The 20,148-nt window shown below is 39.6% G+C and overlaps 1 protein-coding gene across 3 annotated transcripts; it reads left to right on the top strand.

Annotated features, from left to right (window-relative positions):
- The first annotated feature begins 210 nt into the window (after positions 1 to 210).
- Positions 211 to 20,112, top strand: LOC309720687 (protein FAM13A-like). Of its 3 annotated transcripts, none has more exons than XM_082557820.1 (21): positions 211 to 584; positions 1,349 to 1,550; positions 1,678 to 1,887; positions 2,752 to 2,932; positions 5,504 to 5,669; positions 6,128 to 6,246; positions 10,078 to 10,116; positions 11,152 to 11,373; positions 11,685 to 11,799; positions 11,945 to 12,030; positions 12,719 to 12,791; positions 15,033 to 15,225; positions 15,837 to 16,086; positions 16,339 to 16,471; positions 16,711 to 16,792; positions 17,294 to 17,493; positions 17,601 to 17,684; positions 17,816 to 17,917; positions 18,208 to 18,422; positions 18,591 to 18,692; positions 19,153 to 20,112. In XM_082557820.1, exons 1-21 carry the CDS (start codon positions 555 to 557, stop codon positions 19,277 to 19,279), a joined length of 2,931 nt encoding a protein of 976 aa, XP_082413946.1. In that variant the 5' UTR covers positions 211 to 554; the 3' UTR covers positions 19,280 to 20,112. The 3 variants fall into 3 exon arrangements, with proteins under 3 accessions (XP_082413946.1, XP_082413947.1, XP_082413948.1); XM_082557821.1 differs by having other exon boundaries at positions 212 to 584; positions 12,734 to 12,791; XM_082557822.1 differs by lacking the exon at positions 10,078 to 10,116 and having other exon boundaries at positions 212 to 584.
- The last annotated feature ends 36 nt before the right edge of the window (positions 20,113 to 20,148 follow it).

Consider the following 20,148-nt stretch of genomic DNA (forward strand, 5'->3'; position numbering starts at 1 on the left):
CTTTACATTTTTGTCGAAATAACTTTAATCCCTAGTACAAAGTAAACATGTCCTTGGTCATGTTTTTCTGCATTTGCCTGGAACACTTAAGGTAAAAATAAATAATAACATAATAAAACATCTTGATATATATTTTTCCACTTAAGCTCCTCTACAAATAAAATGATCTGGTGGCAATTTGGGATACAATTCCGACACCGAGCATCTAACCTACAGTAAAGTAAGCTACAGCATCCTGGTCCTGAAGGGCTCGACTTCTCCTTACCACACGTCACCATGGTTACACTTGTGTCACGTGACTAGCAACCTAAACAATATTTTCCAGGGGGGAGCTAACGTAACGGTGAGAAGAAGTACGCTAACTACTCAATTTTAACAACAGCATTCCCCCTCCGTTGTACACCTCGCACACTGGGATGTGAGGGCCATGGCAGTAATTAGTCTTCGTACGTCGGGCTTTCAGATAGTTTCAGAGAGCGGATCATCATGTCGAGGAGGGAAAAACCTGTCTACATTTCAAAAAAGGAGAACTGCCCCGGTTCGCTGAGCTGAAAATGGGAGCCAGTGCTTCATTATCGCTCTGTGTAAGTTTCGCCTGAGGTCTTATTCCACTTTTCGGTATTCTCGACATGTTCGTTGTTAGTCCGAGAAACACTCGAAGTTCAATATATGTACCTCCACACAAAACTTCTTATAACCTGGAAACATTTAGTTAATGTTAACCGATATATCTAAGTTAACGTTTATTCCTGGAGGTCTCGTTATATCCAGGAAAAATGGCATTTTCTCCCGAGAGAGTGTGCAGTTTTAATGCTAAACAGCTAGCGTTTTCGCAACCTAGTCAAACAACTCACAGGTAATGAAGCAGAGATGGGGAAGTTTTCAGGATGTCCGCAGGACCTGGCTACTCTTAACCCTTTAAAGCCCAGCGTGTCGGATTTGATACATATGTTTTTGTGAGTTTTTGAGACTTCTACATCATTAGCGCGACTTTTTTTTTAATCTTCAAAAAATGATATAAATTGCATGACACATTTTTAATGACTAAATTGCAAAAATATGGCTTATGTAGCAAATGTGATAAAATGTGATACAAATTAAAACTCATATATCTATATATATATAAATGCAGATTAAAATTTGATATATTTTTATATATTTTGTCTAAAGGGTCAACAAACACACCAATATCAAAAAATTAAAGATTCGGGTAGTTATTTCATGGTTCAGGTTTTAAAGGGTCAAAAGAGAAAAGAAAATACAGAGAGAAAACCCCCAACTGTGGTTATTGACTATAATAAAAAACTTTGACTGAGTCAGCTGCATTGTGCCTCCTCTTGTCATGCAGAGCGACGTGTCTTCAGTGAGAATTGTGAGGCCCAGCGCCAAGATCAGTCCAGAGCCCTTCATTCCCACCCTGGTTACGGAGCCTGAAGAGGCACCCAGGTGTGTGTTTGGTGTTGCTTTGGAAACACTGAGAGAGGAAGGGCAGATGGTCTGTGGAATACCCCTTGTGTTAAGAGACATGGTGGATTACTTGGATAGGAATGGTAATTGCTCTACCCCCCCCACACACACACACCCTTTTCAGTCTCACCTTATTCCTCATTTCTTCCTTGCTTTTTCTTGCAACATCACCTGAATGTGCACTTAACTAACTCTCTTTCCTCATTGCAGGAATACAGCATAGAGGTCTGTTCCGTCTGTGTGGGTCAGTGGTGCGAACCAGGCAGCTGAGGCAGCGGTGGGACAGTGGTGAGAGGGTTGACCTGGACCATGAGGCAGATGTCCCTACTGTAGCATCTCTACTAAAACTCTTCCTTCGGGAGCTCCCTGTTCCTCTCATTCCTGAGCCTCAGCGCAAACAGCTGGTTCTGTTCATAACAGGTAATGCCAATTAGGTGGTATCACATTTTATTAACTCTAAGGTAAAATATGGTTGCATTGAAATTGGTAGTATTATTGTTAGTCCTGATGCAAGCAAGGCTGAGCTCAGTCAATATGTTAATGCGCATCTTGATCCCATTTTAACACATCAAGCTTTCTTTAAAAAGCTGGAAAGGAAATTTGGCGTGGCTGAGAAGCTACCTGCTGCTATCAAGCCTCACTGAAATATCCTTTTAAAATATTCTACAAAAAAAGTTTAAATTTCACACAAAATTGGAGTATGACATACAAGGAAAGCATGTTCTATAAGTTTTTTTTTCTTTAGATTTTGTACCGTGACCTACATTATACTGAAGCATGATAACAAATCCAAATATACAGCAGAGTAACTAGCGATGGAACTAATGTACCTGTACCAGATCAGTGGCCTGATCTTAAAAGTCAGCCTGGGAACATGTGAAAAAACATGAGCAGCTATGATGCTTTTAAATCCAGAGAAAACAGTGCAAAAACCTCACCATTAAGTACCAAAACATGTATATGCAAATGCACTTTGGAAACTTTATCTATAAACTGCTAGGTAAAACTATCTTAATCTATCTTATATTTATGTAGATTCATTCTGCTTTGTATCAGCACTTCAAGCTGTTGGTGGCTATTGTACTCTGAGTAAGAAATTAATTATTTACTCGGTAAAATGACACCCCTGTTAACAGTGCCTATGCCAAAGAACTAGAGACACAAGTGATGTTAAAAAACTATTCAGTATGAATTCTCATGCAAATTTATATATGTTTATAAGATATAAACTCTTTAAGTCTGAAATGTACATGTTATTGTATTTTGTGTTTTTCTTATTTTTAGGATACACAGATGAGGAGGAGATGAACCAAAGTCTGAGAGAAAAACTATCCCAAATCCCTGATGACAACTTCAATATTTTGTCTTACCTCATCTGCTTTCTATCCAGAGTGGCCACTCACAGCCAGTCAAACCACATGCCTGTGGAAAATCTGGCAACCATCTTTGGACCTTGTATATTTCAGTAAGTTGCAGTTATTAATGCCACATTCAAATCCTCACCAAAGCTACAGCGTGACATAAACACTTAAGCAGAGAGTTTAGTGACTCAAAATTGTATGTTCTGCCATGCCTAAAAGTTTTGGTTTTAACATTTCGTTTTGAAGAGGTTTGTGGTTCTAGTTTCTCTTCATTTTCACAAAACACTGGCTTTTTGTCATGATGGCAACCTACAACATGTCAGCAGCAGTTCAGATGCCTCAGTGGCTTTATGTGTCTTTTGCATGGAGCTGGGTTGGTCCCTTTAAGGAAATGGGTGTGAACTGGGGTTAATAATGCAGAATATGTCACATAAAGATACAGACAGGGGTCATCAGGATTTTGCCGGTTGTTTCTCCCTTCCTGTTTACAGAAGTCAGCCATCACTGTAAACAAGCACAAACTCTAGGGAGCAAAAGTGTAAAGTTAGACTTTTCTTGCTTGAGTTTTCATCGCAATTATAATTGGTCAGCATCTTTTAAACAGTTCCTCCATCCTTTAAACTCTCAGTTTTGCCTTTTTTCTGCTGTAACAGTTAACGTCATGTCAGTGGAATGTGGTGTTAGTCATAAAGTTCTGGATTTGTGGGGAAAATATCTGGTGATTATAGGCTGAGTACAAAGAGTTGGTTAGGGTGTGTGGAGTTGGCAGCAGTGGTTTGGAAAAAAAATATGGAGGCGGGTTTGAAATGGTTGGTAGTCTTGGAGAGCTGCAAAATGTTCGGTGCTGTTTTGCTTCTGACCTGAGATCTGAGAGGAGTGGATTGAATGAAAAACATTAGGGGATGAAAGACTGCAAAAAGATGTTCAAAAGTGATTACTTTGTTAAAAAAAGTAGCTTCTGGTTTTTGATTGTTTCTTGGTTTTGACTGACATGCATTATTATGAGCGCCTGCCACTTTAACTTTTATATATGTCATTTAAACCTGTTCCTTTCCTTGGAGGTGTCAGTTATGTAATGTGTCTGACATACTTCTTCCATGCTGACCTATCAGCCATCGACTCAAGTCAAAGTTTATTTATATAGCACATTTAAAAGACTAGTGTACATCAAAGTGCTTCACAATAAAACCGCAGTGTGGGCAGAACAAAGAACAAATAGTACAATTATACTTAAAATTGCATTTGCCGAATGAAAGCCAAACTAATTTGTTTTAAAAGCTAAGTTAAACAAGTGTGTTTTTAAACGGGATTTGAACTATTGAATTGATTCCGAAGTATGGGTTTCGACTGGGAGATTATTCCAGAGCCTAGGGGCAGCGATGGCAAATGCACGGTCACCTCTGGTTTTTAAATGAGACCTTGGTTGCATTAGGAGCAGTTGGCTGGATCTTAGTGCTCTCTTTGGGTGTAGCTTGCCATCACCAGTGTGTGAATGTCTGTGTGAATGGGTGGATGACTGAATGTGTAAAGCGCTTTGGGGTCCTTAGGGACTAGTAAAGCGCTATACCAATACAGGCTATTTACCATTTGTACAGCTCAAGGAGATCAGTTAAGTAGCTAGGGGCCAGGTTATTTAGAATTTTAAAAGTGAGCAGAAGGATTTTGAAATCAATTCGATATTTGACGGGAAGCCAGTGTAGGTTAGCAAGGACAGGGGTGATGTGCTCATGCTTTCTAGTGCCGGTTAAGAGGCGTGCTGCCGCATTTTGGACTAATTGCAGGTACTGAAGGAGGGAGAGTTGGAGGGCCAGGTAAAGAGAGTTGCAATAGTCCAATCTACAAGTGATGAAGGCATGGATACGTTTTTTGAGTTCTTTATGTGGTAAATAGGGCTTAGCTTTGGAAATTTGGCGTAATTGATAAAAGCTGGTTTTTAGCACAGTAGATACTCTTTTTAATTTAAAAGAAATATCCATAAGCACTCCGAGGTTTCTGGCAGAATGAGAAAGTGTATATCCAGCGTTTGATGGTTCAATGGTCGAAGATTCAAAAGAGTTTGACGATCATAGGAAATTAGTGCAAAAACATCCGGGAAGCATACATAAAGTAAAACGGCAAGCAGTAGGCGGAGCTTGGGGAGACGAAGCAATGTATGTATTGCATTGTGATCTTGTTCCCATATAGGCCATGTGGACTTACGTCTATTATTACATAGCCAAATTTTCACACTCACTTCATACGGGATGAACTTTTTGCTGTTGTTTACACTGAAGAAAAACTGAAATGTAGCTGTCAACAATAACACTGAAATGCAATTGCAGCATAATGTAAACATGTCAAGACATTCTATTTTATTCTCAAGTGGGGTTTCCACACTGTACAGGATTATCTGAAATGTAATTTAAGCAGATGTTTCCAAAGCCAAAGTGAAATTTCATAGTTGTTTACTGATGTTGTTTTTGTCACTGGGCAATGTCAATGCTGGGTGCATAGAGCCCCCTTATGCACTCAATTTATCTCAGTTTACTGATGTATAAGCCTCTGTCCACTAGATGGGGCCCATTTCCAATATGTTTACAACATGTAATGGAAGACATTTACAATTCACAGTGCATCATACAGTATGTATGTATTGCGTTGTGATCTTGTTCCCTTTTCTCTTTTTTGTTTTCCAGTGTTGCAGAAGGACCCAGGATGCTGGAGGAGCAAAGTGTATGCAATGCCCTGTTGCTCCATCTCCTCAGGCATGCAAAGGCTCTCCTTCCAGCCCCAGCCGTGGGCTCCTCAATTGCCTCAACCTCACCTCCTCCTCCTGTCCTCTCTGCTCTTTCACACTTTGAGGTGAATCCAGTTTTTTTTTAAAACTAGATGTATGCATCTATTTTGAATTAATGTTACAGCTCTTTCCATCAAATATAGCAGTTTTACATGGTAGTGTTAGTTATTACCAGCCTTTTAGCTCATGATATTCAGTGTGTGTCACGTTATGAATAGTCTGTCTGTTTCTTCAGAAGACGTTCTTTAATTTTACAGATATTTTTAATACATTTTGTGGGCCATAGGCAGTAACATTATTCATCCGTTTTTATCATATATTATTTATTGTATGTTATGCATTAAACTGAAAGTAGGATTTATTGCCGCTCTATTACAGTAAAACCTTTGTTGTGACGTTTCAGCTGACTTGGAAGCAGTTAAAACTGCAGAATCTTGTGTAGTAAATGCAGAAGATTCCTTCAATGGTTTGTAGTCTGTCTCTAGTGGTGTGTTTGTGTGTTTACTGTTGATGTCCTTGCTAGGTCCGACCCAGCAGCTGTTACTCAGACCACAGCAGCGTCCCCAGGTTTGGGGTGGAGAATGCCGTGTCATCAACCAGTCCTGCTAACCAGACAGTACGGCTGCAGACTCACCTCAAAAGGTACTGTCCCCTAGCACTAATGTATTTGAAATTTGATAGATAGATAGATAGATAGATAGATAGATAGATAGATAGATAGATAGATAGATAGATAGATAGATAGATTTCCCTTTAGGTCTTTTTAAGGCAAGAAACCTGTGAGCTTCAGAGCAGCACCTTCTTACAGTAACTTTGTCAACCAATATTTGTGTTCTGTTACTTGTCCAGCTTGACCCATTTGACCTTTCAGTCTAATGGACAGTAAAAATAGTACCAAATTTATTTTCTCCCAGAGAGACTCTACATATTTCTTTTTCAGTTGTGAATGTTTGTTGCTGCAAGCTTGTAAATGGAAGTTCTGTTTGAAGCACATTTTGTTCTTGCCATTTTAGGCATAAATGCTAGTAGCTGTTTACCCTGTGATGAAGCAACGATGTTATCAGATGACATCAGGCTCATGACGACTAAAGGAAAAATTCAATATTACATCACGATCACAGCCATATATCAAAATGATCAGATTGTTCTTACATTACCAACTTGTGTCAATTTAAAAAGCAGGCATCAGTAGCTGGGCAGCTACAGTACGAGGCATGAAATATACATTTTTTGTACGTGTCATTTTCAGGTTGGATGTAGAGGAGTTGGTAGCAAAGACCTCAGTCCATTTCCACAACTCATGTTGATGCACAAAAGTCATGCCTGTCTAGCTGCCGATATGTTTTATTAAGATTTGTTTTATTTACCTTAAGACAGAATAAGCTGAACTTGTCTGAGATATTGGTCCATGCATTCATTTCAATCAGATTAGACTCTACTCTGTTTGCTAAATTATTCAAATTTCACTAGGGCACCTTTAGCTTGTTCAGAATGCAGAAGCCTCACTTTATTGACTCACAGTTCAACACAGAATTACCTTAAAAATCGTTCTGTTAGTTCATAAAGGTCTCAGTGGTTTAGCCCCACCACTAAATTGCTGATTTGCTGGGTGCCTATAACCCAGTTAGACCTCTCAAATCACCAGGTATAGATCTTTTAACTGTTTCCAGAATTAGATCTAAGGGTTCTGAGGGTTTTAGTTACTGTGGCCAAGGTCTTCAAAACAAGCTGCCTGTTGACCTGAGGTCGGTAACAAATATGCCTGCTTTCAAAATCAGACTCAAAACCTTTTTATTCTCACAGGTTACATCTAATAACTGTGTTGTTTTTATTGCCTTAAGACATTGTAGGGATATATAGTTTTGTTTATGTTTTTATCTTTTATGATAAGCACATGCAGTGAAATGTGCTACATAAATAAAATTGACACCGACATTGTATATATAATGTAGATTCAATGTGGAGTTCTTATCTAAGAATCAACCACCCTGTGTTTATTTGTTATCTCATAATTTTATATAATCATCTACTGATTCAGAGCTGCAAGATCTGTCACCAACAAGCTTCGAGAAGATTGTCAAAGCTTCCAAGACAGTTTTATGTGTTCTCGCTGCATCTGAGTGTTTGTTTAGCTCTAATAGGGCAAACAAATATCAATAATTTTTCATCAACAGCTTCCCACTCTCATCTGTTCTTCAGGCAGAAATGTTGAATCATTCCAACTGTCTTTCTAGTTTAAATATATTGAAATCAAAGGTACACAGCATTATCTTTTTATTAGTTTCATTTCTGTAGGTAAATAGGAGTCGGGTTAAATATCTACAATACGGTAACAAGAAGTGAAACTGTGTTTAGCTCATTTATTTGTTTCCTAACTTAAGAGTAGCAGCACATTGTCTCCTCCATTTCTCCTCGTTTCAGAAATGCCTAATTTTTGTTTTGCATGCATAAACAAGAAGGGATCATATTTATTTTTTGCATCTGCACATGCCAGACTGGTATCTGTTGCTGGGAGAGATGCCTGGCATTTGCCTGCTGTGCTGTCTTGCCATGTCTTGACCTTGGTGCAGTCCCGCTCTAATTATATCTCCAAAGGGTTTCATTTCAAAACAGGTGTCCATTCTGACTTTTTCCAATTACATAAGATGATATTATAAATATACTGAATGATTCTAAGAAAAAGTATCATGTCTTTAAGTCAGCGCATTGCAGTCATATTTTTCAGTCTTTCATCCATTTTCTTCCGCTTATCCGAGGCCCAGTTGCAGGGGAAGCGGCCTAAGGAGAGAAGCCCAGAGCTCACTGTCCTTGGCCACCTCCAGCTTGTCTGGGGGAGCACAAAGGGGCTCTCTCCAGTGTGTCCTGGGTCTGCCCCTGGGCCTCCTTCCCGTGGGACATGCCGAGAACAACTCATCCAGTAGGCACCCAGGAGATGTCAGATGCCTGAACCTCCTCAACTGTCTCCCTTCGATGTGGAGGTGTAGTGGCTCTACTCCAAACCACCCCTGGATGGCCGAACTCCTCACCCTATCTCTAAGGGAGAGGCCAGCCACCTTTCTGAGAAAGCTAATTTCCACCACTTGTATCCACAATCTTGTTCTTTCGGTCACTACTCTAGCTCGTGACCATAGGTGAGGGTAGGGATGTAGACTGACTGGTAAATTGAGCACTTTGCTTTTACGCTTAGCTCTCTCTTCACCACGATGGACCAGTACAGAATTCGGATCACTTCAGCCGCAGCACCAATTCATCTCTCGATCTCTTGCTCCCCTCTCCCCTTTATTTGTGAACAAGGGCCCGAGATACTTAAACTCTTCCACTTGGGGTAGTAACTCATCTCTGACCTGGAGGGGACACTCCATCCTTTTCCAGCTAAAGAACATGGCCTAGTTGGAGCACACCCTCTGGTCCCCCTTCTTAAAGATGGGAACCATCTTAATGTATCGACATCCCTGTGTTTGAACATGGTGTGGATAAACTGTGGTTTGTACAGAAGTTCAATAACAGAATACCGCTTGGGTTTAGATCTGGTAGGCCGTTCCTCCCAATAATGACCCCTCCAGGTTTCAATGTCATTGCCCACATGACTATTTAAGTTTTCTGGTAAGGCGATGGAGTCCCTAGGTGGGGCACGCTCAAACGTCCCACCCAGGGACTCCAAGAAGGCCAGGTATTCTAAACTGTCATTCAGCACATAAGATAGCATCCCCCAAACAGACCATCTCAAAGGCTGCCAGAGGCCCGACCTGACGGCGCAGGGGAAAAACCCTCTCATCTACTGGGAAAAACTCCAAAGTACAGGCAGCAAACTGAGGGGAAAATAAAATTCCCACCTGAACAGGTCCTTGCAGGGCACCCATGACATAGATAAGGAACTCATAAAATTCTCATAAAACTCTCATTTTCAGGTTCAAGTTTCAAGGTTTTTTTGTGTAATAGGATTTTTATTGGCCAATGAATTATCTTCCTTATTGAGTCATGTTTTTTTTTTTTTTTTGTTAAATATTTATTGTGTAATTGATGTGTTTAGGCATGATTTTAAGTACCCCCCATTTGCGACCTTGTATCTATTTTTGTTAGTTTGTGTTGCCTTTCGGCTCTTAGCATCTCTGGCCTACTTCCACCCACTGCTGTGCCAGAACTGGCACTGCTGACCCTGAATATGACCAAGTGTTTCTGTCTGGGAGCTCAAATTTCTGTCTGTGCACAGCTGAATGCTGAGGTGTGTTTGTTTGTGTGTATGCATTCTTGTTTGTGTGTATGAGCCTGGGTACCCATGATGGGTCAGTTCTCTGGCTCTGGGTGCTACTTTTTTATCATTTAGCACCCATCATCTGTGCTCTCTTTTCTTTATGTCTTTGACTTTCTCCATCCACCCAAAGCAGCAAACTGTTTACTGTCATAGGTAAACTGCATAATGTTGTAAGTTAATCGGCTTTGGCAGAATATGTTTTCTTGTCTCATCTGCTTCAGCATCAGGGACAACAACCATGGATCTACAGTCTTCTGCAAGTGAGTGAGTTCATGCAAGGTAGCTTTAGAGCCAGTGGACAGATGTATTTGCTTTGCAGCAGCGATCATTCATCCATAAAAAGGTTATGAGGCTGCTGGTATCACTCAAAGCAGAAGTCTAGTCACAGATAACCTGACGAATTTGTGTGTTTTAGGGTTTTGTTAACATTATTTGGTGATTTGGTGTTGTCTGCAGTTTTCTGATAGCTGTTGTTTCTGCTGTTCACTAGCTTCTGTTAATATAGTGGATGTTTAAAAAAGGGAAACTTGAAGCATAATTCATTTGGGTAAATCAGTTGTGCTTGTTTTTCCTGAGGGCAGCTCATCAGAGTTTTATGAGACATGTCGTGGCGTAACATTAGATCAGGCACTGCTGATTCAGACTCCCAGGATGTTTTCCTGCAGAGATGAGCAATTTTAACTCCTCTTAGCCCTGTGATCATGCACTTACAAGTTTGTTTTTTCGATTTTACTCCTGTGAATGCAAAATGATATACTTTAGTTTATTTTTCCTTGATTTAACAATGCGTTTTATTTTATTTTGTACCCTACAGATTTTTTTTAATTTGTTCTTTGCTGTCTTTAAGTGTATTAAAGAGTCCCTGCATTTTAATGTGCTAGACTGAAAATTGGCACATTGTTAATATATCTTTTACTATTGCCTAGATAAGAAATTAACCATGAGAAAAATTATTAAAAGTTGCCTTCCTGTAAAAATGCCTGCTATCAATTTAGTTATTCCTTCTCTACGGGAACATTTGCATTGTGTTTTTTTAGCTAGACCATTTGTTCTTCTACAGCGGATTGTTCTGTTAGTACCATTTTAGATGAAAATGTTCACCAAGCCTTTGGTAAAAAATTCTGTATTTTAACTTCATCAAGGTTTCTAGCTCCAAAATATCTGCTCTTGTTGCTTCTTCATGAAATCATTACTTAAAATGTATTAACACTTTAAATAGGGTGCCTCATTAGAAAGTGTTTTCTGTCTCGCCTCATCTTCTCTTCGTGTGAACTCTTCTCTCTGTCTCTTCATAGTACTGACACACCGGTGCAGGGCTGTGAAAACAGCTTTGACGTCAGCACTGACATTCAGAAGCTGATTGCAGACCAGGAGGTTCTGGAGCAGAAGAGTGAAAGTGTGGAGGCAGGCGGTGTGCTCTCCTGCCCCACTGACCCAGGGCCAGGGCAACATCCACCGAACAGACCATCTCAAAGCACACAGGGGGAGCTGCCAGAGATGGAGTGTACCACCCTGGGGTGAGTATATCTGTCTACCCATTTTCTACCCAGAGATTATGGTGCTTATATAGCACTCTTCTACTCTAACTTTAACAGAGGATTCGAAGCGCTTTTTACAGGCCACATTCACCACATTTATTCATTCAGAGCCACAACAAAGTGCACTCTGATTAATGTATCAAGGGCAATTTGGAGTTCAGTATCTTGCCTGAGGACTATTTGACAAGGTCACATCAACATTATGTCTGGTCATATTATCACAAGAAGATAAAAAAATATATATTTAGTTTCTCCCATCAGCCTTCTCAACCATTTCTCTTTATCAACAGAACCTTATCACAGGTGGAGGTGTCCTCCATAGCGAAGAAAGAAGACATGTATGAAGTAGACATGGTCAAAGATGGAAAGGTCCTTTCCTCATCTCTCAATGATGACTGTTCTGCGGTGTGTATTGTTTTTTTTTTTCACATTTTATCACAAGTTTGCTTTATTTCTCCTTTTTTATTGATTTCTACTGTTTAGTAACAGCATTATAAAAGCTCACTAGGTGTCTATAACGTTGCATGACTTGGACTAAACTGCATTTCAGGCTTCTGCAGACACAGGCCACCTGTCATCTATTTCAGAGAATGAAACACAGAGCAATGCCCAAACACTGAAGCAGCCCACAGAGAGGTGAGAGGAAGGTTTCTTCATGCACATAACAGAAGATGATTTTTTTTTCCAGCTGTGGTATTCATTTATTTATTTTTTTATTTGCTTTGTATGCCTTATAGCCCTGTTTGATTATGAGGCATGGCAGATGGCAAAAACATTTAAGTCAAAGTGAAACTGCAAATTTCAGACTCCTCCCAATCGAATTTTAACATTATTCTAAAAATCAGAGAGAAATAAGATTTACATTAGTAGTCTTTGTGTGATCGTTAATGTTACATGATTCTATAATAGTTTTTTCCCCTTTGTACTGCTCCTTGGTTCGTCTTAGCTCAGCTCATCTCCAAGCTCTGCAGTCAGTTTAGAAATGGGTTATGGGAACAGTGTCCTGCTCACAGTCATGGTTTTGATATGATTCCAGTCTAAATAACACTGACACGCCACAGGGGCTCACGTGGAACAGACCGTCTAGCTGGATGTGACTGACCTACTATAGTGGCAAGCTGAATTTTTGTTTACAGATAGGTCATTGCTGTTATGTCCCACTGATGTCAGACATGAATAACCCATGGCCCTAATGGCATTGCCAGCTAACCCTCTGGCCACAGAGCAGCAGATCTGTATTGATTATAACAGACAAAGCATTAAATTGGCGGCCATGTATTTATTTCATGTATTTATTTCAGTTGTATTTGCCTTTTGTTGACAGAATTTTCTTTTGCAGCGTCTCTTTCACCTCTTTCACCAAGGCAGAAGACAAAACCACAGTGTCTGAATGGAAGGTAAATATGGCTCTTTAAACATTATAGCTACCCTCTCCAAATAATTTCCACATTCTCCTTTAAACTCTTTTTTTTTACACTAGTACGACTGTTCTGTGACAGCTAGGCCAGTCTGCACAAAAGTGAATATATTTATAATGCACGTTTAGAACATCCAGAGTGATTTACAAAGCTAGAAAAAGGGAAGCCCTGGGCTGAAGGCTAGCTTAATGTAGTGCACTAAAAAAACGAGAGAGAGACAGAGAAAGAAGGAACGAATGAGAGAAAGCCTTGAAGTTCAGGTGGATTGTCTAAGATTTTAGATCAAAATCAAACTGTAAAAGTGATCTCTCATACCAGATAAATATGAAGGGAAGCACCCAAAGTAGTTAACGTAGTCATCTGAGCAGTAGCTAAATGCTGAATACCCTCACAATGCCCCTTTTTAGATTTGGAGGTCACACAGCTGGATGATGGTGATTACAGTTTTGCAATTGCTATCTGTTAAAATCTGTTAAAATTTTTGATTACAAAGTCATCTTAACTTTTTTCACAGAAACTATTCAAACTATTAATGAAATAAGTCTGTGTGGTGATCAAAAATAACTGGAGAGCTATTTTTTATGTCTCTATTATGTATCATTATAATTGAAAATTTTCCACATCGGTAAGTGTGTGGTTGCCCACATTGATATGTGTCAGTAAGTAGGCTTTGGGAAGGGGATATTAACATTGGTTAAGCTCTTTGTTCCTTCAGAGGGGAAAAGGAGGAGGAGGATGTAACGGTTCTCCTGACAGGCATCATGATTGCAGAGGGAGAAACACAAGAAATGACGCAAGTTCTCCTCCCTCATGGTCTTTATAGATACATAAGTCAACACTACTTATGTCACCAGGATGAGTGATGCTGCAATCGATTGTGCTTGTGTGTATGTATGTGGAAGAGGATGGATGGATATATATATATATATATATATATATATATATATATATATATATATATATATATATATATATATATATACATACATACATACATACATACATACATACATACATACATACATACATACATACATACATACATACATACATACATACATACATATATAGGAGCAAGGTTTCGTGACTGTGGGTTCTCTGGTTTAGTAATGATAGCCTCACTTCTGCCCCTCCCTTACATCCTTCCACCTCCTCTGTGACGCACAAAGCCTTGTATTTAATTTTTTCAAATTTTGTTTTATGAATGAACAACCAAGGAGGTGTAGAAATAAGAAGCCAATCCTGTATCTGCTGCTGTTAATGATATTGATGATGGGGGTGGTGCAGTTACAAATCTATTATTTTTTTTCACTCTGCATATCAGCATCAGAATTCACTGCGTATGCACCCACTTGCACACACTCACCGAGGCAAACGGCTTCGTGACTCCCCGCAGCTCCATTAAACAGACTCCTTGCTTCGGCTTGACGTTGCTGTGGAAACACCTCATCATATATTGAACCGCTCTCTTTTCTTGCACACACGCCCCCACATCGCACGCAATGACTGAAGAGGTATTCCTGCCACCCCTATTCTTCCGTGCATGATGAATAATCCATGTGGAGGCAGATCAGCAGCAGAAGTGTTGGGAATGCCGGTTTGAAGGAAAACCATGTGGATTTAGGGATGTGATATCTTTTCTGGGGGCTTGCCATATTATCATACACTGCCCACAAACAGGCGGATCAGGTGATCTGGGAATCACGGTGACACAGTTAATGGAATTACTGTGTATTGCTCATCAGAGATCCCACGCTGTATGCTGGTGCATATTAGGAATCTGACTGACAAAGGGATTCGTATCTTGCGGGTTGACTGCTGACAAGCTTGTAGTTGCTCACAGAGCTGAGGGGGGTGACCGCAGTGGGAATTCGATATTTTTTCTTCTCTTAAATGTGTTTCTTGTAGCGATCATTTGCAGTAACCTTTCATAACTACAAGGAAATCTAAAGACTTGTGTTCTGTTCCTCGTACGTCAAACAAGCAGCCTGCTTATAAAGCTGTATTCTGCGTTTTGACTCATACCTTTTTCAGGAAGACGACAAAACCACTCTTCTCACCTCATCTTGCAAATCTTTACCGAGCCACACTCTGGACCAGAAGAGAGTGAAGAGATTTTGAAAGGACTGCTCAAGATTCCTGAGCATGATGTGAAACGCTTCTTTTTCTCTATCCTGTCCTACCTGCATCCTTGAAGCTATGTTTTGCTTCTGCTTCCAGAGCCCCTCTCTAAAGCTGCAAGCCCTGGAGGCTGACTTGGGACCTCCCTTAGCATCAGGAGACCCTGAACCTCAGGATAACTTACCTGCTCAGCAACAGCCTCTGTCTAATGAATCGCAAAGGCTGAATTTGACCCACAGCCTGCCATTAGCGCCTTCTCAGGAACAGCAGACAGTCGACTCATCACCGCCTGGTAAGACAAGAACAATGACGATGCTGTTACAATGAAATAGTAATAATGATTTTTTAGCTTCCAGTATAAACACTGCACTGGCACTGAAGAGCAAAGCTGACATGATTTGTAAACATTAAAAAAACTTTAAAGTTTCAGCTTTGTGAGATAATGGGTTTTATTTTATATGTACTAAACTTGCAGCTCTACCTATGGTATATAATTCAGTCTCAGTTTTCTTTCATTTATTTTGCTCATTAAAGCTGTTGTAATGTTGCTGTCAATAATTGTTGGCCACAAAGTATGAGCTTGATTATTTAGAGCTGGGTGTATCTTTCCTTGGTAAGTTAGGTAACTAAGGTAATATTGTTGCATCACTCTACAGCTGCTGGTGTCCGTGGTTTTTTATTTCTGTTATTTTCATCCTTTTGTTTGGGCTAAACATTGTTAAAAACATGTATTTATTTTCTTTTCGCATAAAGATTATAACAGCTACACGAATAATCTTGTTTTACTGATTTGTCACAAACAGATAAATTAAGATTTTGCAAATTAAGATAGGATTTTAGCCTAGCTTTAATTTTAATAAACATAAAATTATCATTTTACTTCACTCTTGCTCTCTCCTACAGCACACACCCCGTCCCCGCAGCTGTCAGATTCCAGTCCTGTCCATTCCACTTCTGCTTATTTAGAGGAACTTTCTGGAGAGGATACACTACCGAGCCCATCAGGCCCTCACGCCAGCCCACTCCTTTCCCGTTTTACGATGACTGACTGTCCAGTTCCCTCGCCACGTTGCCCCAACCTCAGCCACAGCCAACGCTACAATCTAGACCCCGACACAGCTCCATCTCCACCCTGCTCACAGCACATACGCATGTAAGACGACTTCTTTGCCGCTGACATTTGTAGCTCATAAATGGAATCCTCTCATGTTATGCTCTTGCTGTAGGTTAAAAATGAAAAGCAATTTGGAAATGTTTTTTGTTATTCATAATTAATGCTAATACCTTACAAAATCATACTGGCTGTTATATTTTGTGATATTTAACTACACCCTTTGAGTCCTTATTGCGTGGACCAATGTGCAGATGTAGAGTTAAATTGGGCATATGCTCTTCTTGTCTCAAGGGCTCGCTGCAGTGTCCTTACAGAGCGAGACGAGGGCACCGTGTCCATCTCAGCTCTCAACAGGCACATCCACACGCTGAGGAAGAGGATCAGGCATTTTGAGGAGTGTTTTGAACAGGAGAAGCATTATAAGGTTTGGCAGTGAATCAGACTTGCTTCATCAGGGTGCTGTAAAGATATTTAAGTTCTAAACTGTTGCTGCTAAGGATGAATTACTCCCTCTGCTGGAACATTGGTAGCATAATGGTTTGTTAGACAATGAGGAACAAGCTGGTGATAATGATTACTTTGAAAAAACACTTACTTGGTATCCAGTGCAACAGACTGGCCACTGTTATGTGAGATATCGTTTTCTGTTGTTTTTTTTTCCAGCCAGCACACAATGACAAGACAGCACATCCAGAGGTGGCCAGACTGATGAAGGAGCTCATCAGGTGTCGCAAGCAGCTTAAAGGTCAGTTAAATAACCAAAAACATTCGCAAGTAAATTATTTTAAAAACTGCAGCGGGGAAAGAAGTTTCGTAAGTGGTTCGATTATCGGAGCTACATTGAAGCCTGAGCTGAAAATATGTACCTGTAAGCTAAACAACTAATTTTGAAACGTTGACTTAAATGTTGCATATACCATGAATGTAAATGTCAGTAATGTAGGAGATAACCCATATGTAATAATTAATTAACTGAAATGAAAAGAGAGATGTTTATAGAAATTAGTAGGCTGAAATGTCATTTTAAAATGAAATGGTAGCAGAGAAATTATTATCTTTAACCTCCTAAGACCCGAACTCTTCCATTGCCTGCATTTTTTATTTCTCTTTGATATTTGGGCATATTGGGAGCTGATGAATGTAAAAACAAAGAATCACCAGATTTTTTTTAACTTAATTTTTGTTTCTAAGAAAAATGAGAACCACATATGAGGATATTTGTTTAAATTCCTGCTCTTTCCTGTAGAGCTGAAGCTAAGGCAGTCAAAAGAAGCTGAAACATGCAGGGGCAATACAGACAAACAGGAGGCAGTACCGACAGGAACTGAGCTCCAGCAGCTGAACAACAACAGCAACGCCAAGCCAAACGTAGAGGAAACGGTGAACATTATAACAAACAGGCTGAAGGAAAGACGGCAAGAGCTGGGCCTGCCCGACAGCATTAAGGTTGATTTTGCAGAATTGTTTGTACCATTAACACAAATATAGCAATACAAGTTTGGACGTTAGATGTTCTAAGAGTTTATTAGTTTTCACTACTCCCGTATGTACAGGAGATGTCCCCTTTCCAGATGAGTATGGAGAAGACCAGCATGCAGAAGTGTTTGTTGTACTTCGAGAGTCTTCACGGACGGCCGGTAAGACAAGCTTGGATGAATGCTCTTTGTTTTGATTCTTTTGAGAAGTAGTTTTATTTATTTTTATAAATATCTTTCTAGTCTGGTGAAAATCTATCTTAACGTTTTTCTTTCTTCATCTCTGTTGTCAGAGCACCAAGCAGGAGCGAACTTTGATGAAACCTTTCTACGATCGCTACCGTCTTCTCAAACAGCTGATTTCTTCCTCAGCCACAGTAAACATTACAACCATTGTGAGTCAACATTCAGTTGATTTTTTGTTTGTTGAAAGAGAGATAATACCAATGATGCTGAATTTTTAAGAAGAAAGGTTAAACTCAGACTACATCTGGCTGAATAGAACAGCTGCACAATAATATTATGAAACTTCTCTTTATAATATTAAGAGATATAAACAATAATAATGATTTATAGAAAGTCAGCTGGTTTTATCTATCCATCTCTTAACTTTCAGAACTGGACCATTGAAAATCGTTGGATTTACCTCTCTCTTTACCTTTCTCTTTCTTCTTTATCTGCACAGGAGGAAGAGGAGGGCTCTGATGAAGAGCATCCCAAACAGAGAAGCCCCAGGCAGCAGCCGCTGTGGTTAAAACCCTCCATGTGCGTGTCTTTAGAGGAGTTGCAGTGTCCGCCCTCCCTAGAAATGTCTGAATCGCCTCTGGTATCGCCGCTGGAAGAAGTGAAGGTTCTCCACCCGCAGATTATCACTATGGCAACACTACATGAAGCTTCCAGGTAAAAAAAAAAAAAAACAACCCGATTTGCTCAGTCATGTTTTAAAGAAAGATAAAGATGGTTCGCATTTGTTTTTCTTTGATCAGCTTGTCTTTAGTTGTGGTTTATTTATTTAAACACAATCCAGATGATATAAAAAGTTGATGAATTGGTTCTTTCTTAATGCAGACCAGAATTACTCGATCACCTCAGGCTGACTCGATCAGAAAAGCGGAGGGTTCACCAAGCGCTTCGAGAGTTTGAGGACCAATTCTATGCACAGACTGGCAGGTAACACACCATGAAGCACATACGTACGTAACACATCAAGAGTACTTGGCTTTTGAATTTTATTTTGTCTTTTACTAAACTTGGAACATTTGGTTTTCAACAATGCCTTGTGAAAAAAAAAAAAAAGAAAGAAAGAAAAACATCCACAAAAGAAATTCCATTGTTATGGTACGACAGTGTAATGCACACTCATGTAACATTAATCCAGCACACAGAGCTCAGGAAAGACAGATGTTTGCTCTGAATTGTACACAGTACTGTACATGTTAGTCCTCCAAAGTTAATGCAGTAAGTCTTTTTTTTTTTTTTTCTAATTACAATACACACTGTACAAAGCTATCTGAGTAAGGCAACATAGGGACCATCAACCAGTTATGGAAGCTGCTGCAAGTTGTTTGGAAACTACAAACTAAAGTTTGCTTTTCATTTGCATCTTCCATCCTCCGTATATCATTAACAGGGCATGTCAGAAGGAGGACCGTGGACCAATGGCGGAGGAGTACTGCCAGTATAAGAACCTTAAAGCGAAGCTCCGTCTACTGGAAGCCCTGCTTAGTAAACAACAGGACTCAACCAAGACAAGTTGAGTTACTCACAGTGGGACCTTTTTCTCTAACTTAACAGGACTCGATCATTTCTGAAATAAATCAGGTCGTGAAGCCGGTGGTTCTGGTCTTGTTTCATGCCATGCTCATTATGTAGATGCACTTTACATGAAGGAAAAAGTGATGGAAATTGGTGACAATCTAAAATGCGGGGTCACTGCAGTCCCAAGAAGACATCCCTTATTATTCATGACCCATCTTATTATAAACCTGATGTAGCAAGCTTATGTTATGTAGCACAAATCTATGTCAAGAATGAAGCGCTGTAATAACTTGATGTTAGTTACACTGGAGTCATTTTAAGATTATGTATTATATGGCACTTTTTGTTATTCACTTTTTCCCCCTTGCCAAAACACTATTTGACACCTGTGTCCAGGGTTAATGTGGAAAATGCATTTAAAAGTGCTGTGTTGGCAGAAACGCGTAAGCTTAAATGCAGTCAATGAGACAATCCTGCAGTGTTTGTGCATGTCCGTTTTTAGTCCTACATTGTGCTATGATATGTATTAAGAATTACATAGTTGAGCTATATTGTAACTTTTGAATTTGCGTGTTCACCTTGGAAAAATGTGAATTTTGGTGAACATCATAGTGCAAGTTATACAGTACCTGCTGTCGAATTTGTGTTTACCCCCATTTTTGCCTATATGAAGTTTATCCCCCCTAAATGCCGTTGTTGACAATGATCAGAGCTTTTAACATTGTGCACTTCTGGTTTATATAGTTTTCTATATATCTATATATAATATATGAATGTATCAATAAAAATAAATATTTTTTCACATTTATTCTAATAAACACAGTTTAAGGTTCCACTTTCTTTCTTTGCACTAACTACAACGAAATAA

The sequence above is a fragment of the Aulonocara stuartgranti genome (assembly GCF_965226115.1).
Source record: "Aulonocara stuartgranti genome assembly, chromosome: 13".
NCBI classification, from domain to species: Eukaryota; Metazoa; Chordata; class Actinopteri; order Cichliformes; family Cichlidae; genus Aulonocara; species Aulonocara stuartgranti.

What these genes read in the sequence shown, in the direction of transcription:
- LOC309720687 (XM_082557820.1), top strand. Translation starts at nt 555, where the DNA reads ATGGGAGCCAGTGCTTCATTATCGCTCTGT. An exon ending in CTGCTCTTTCACACTTTGAG is followed by an intron (nt 5,670 to 6,127) that starts GTGAATCCAGTT and finishes TGTCCTTGCTAG; the next exon opens with GTCCGACCCAGCAGCTGTTA. An exon ending in ATGGAGTGTACCACCCTGGG is followed by an intron (nt 11,374 to 11,684) that starts GTGAGTATATCT and finishes CTTTATCAACAG; the next exon opens with AACCTTATCACAGGTGGAGG.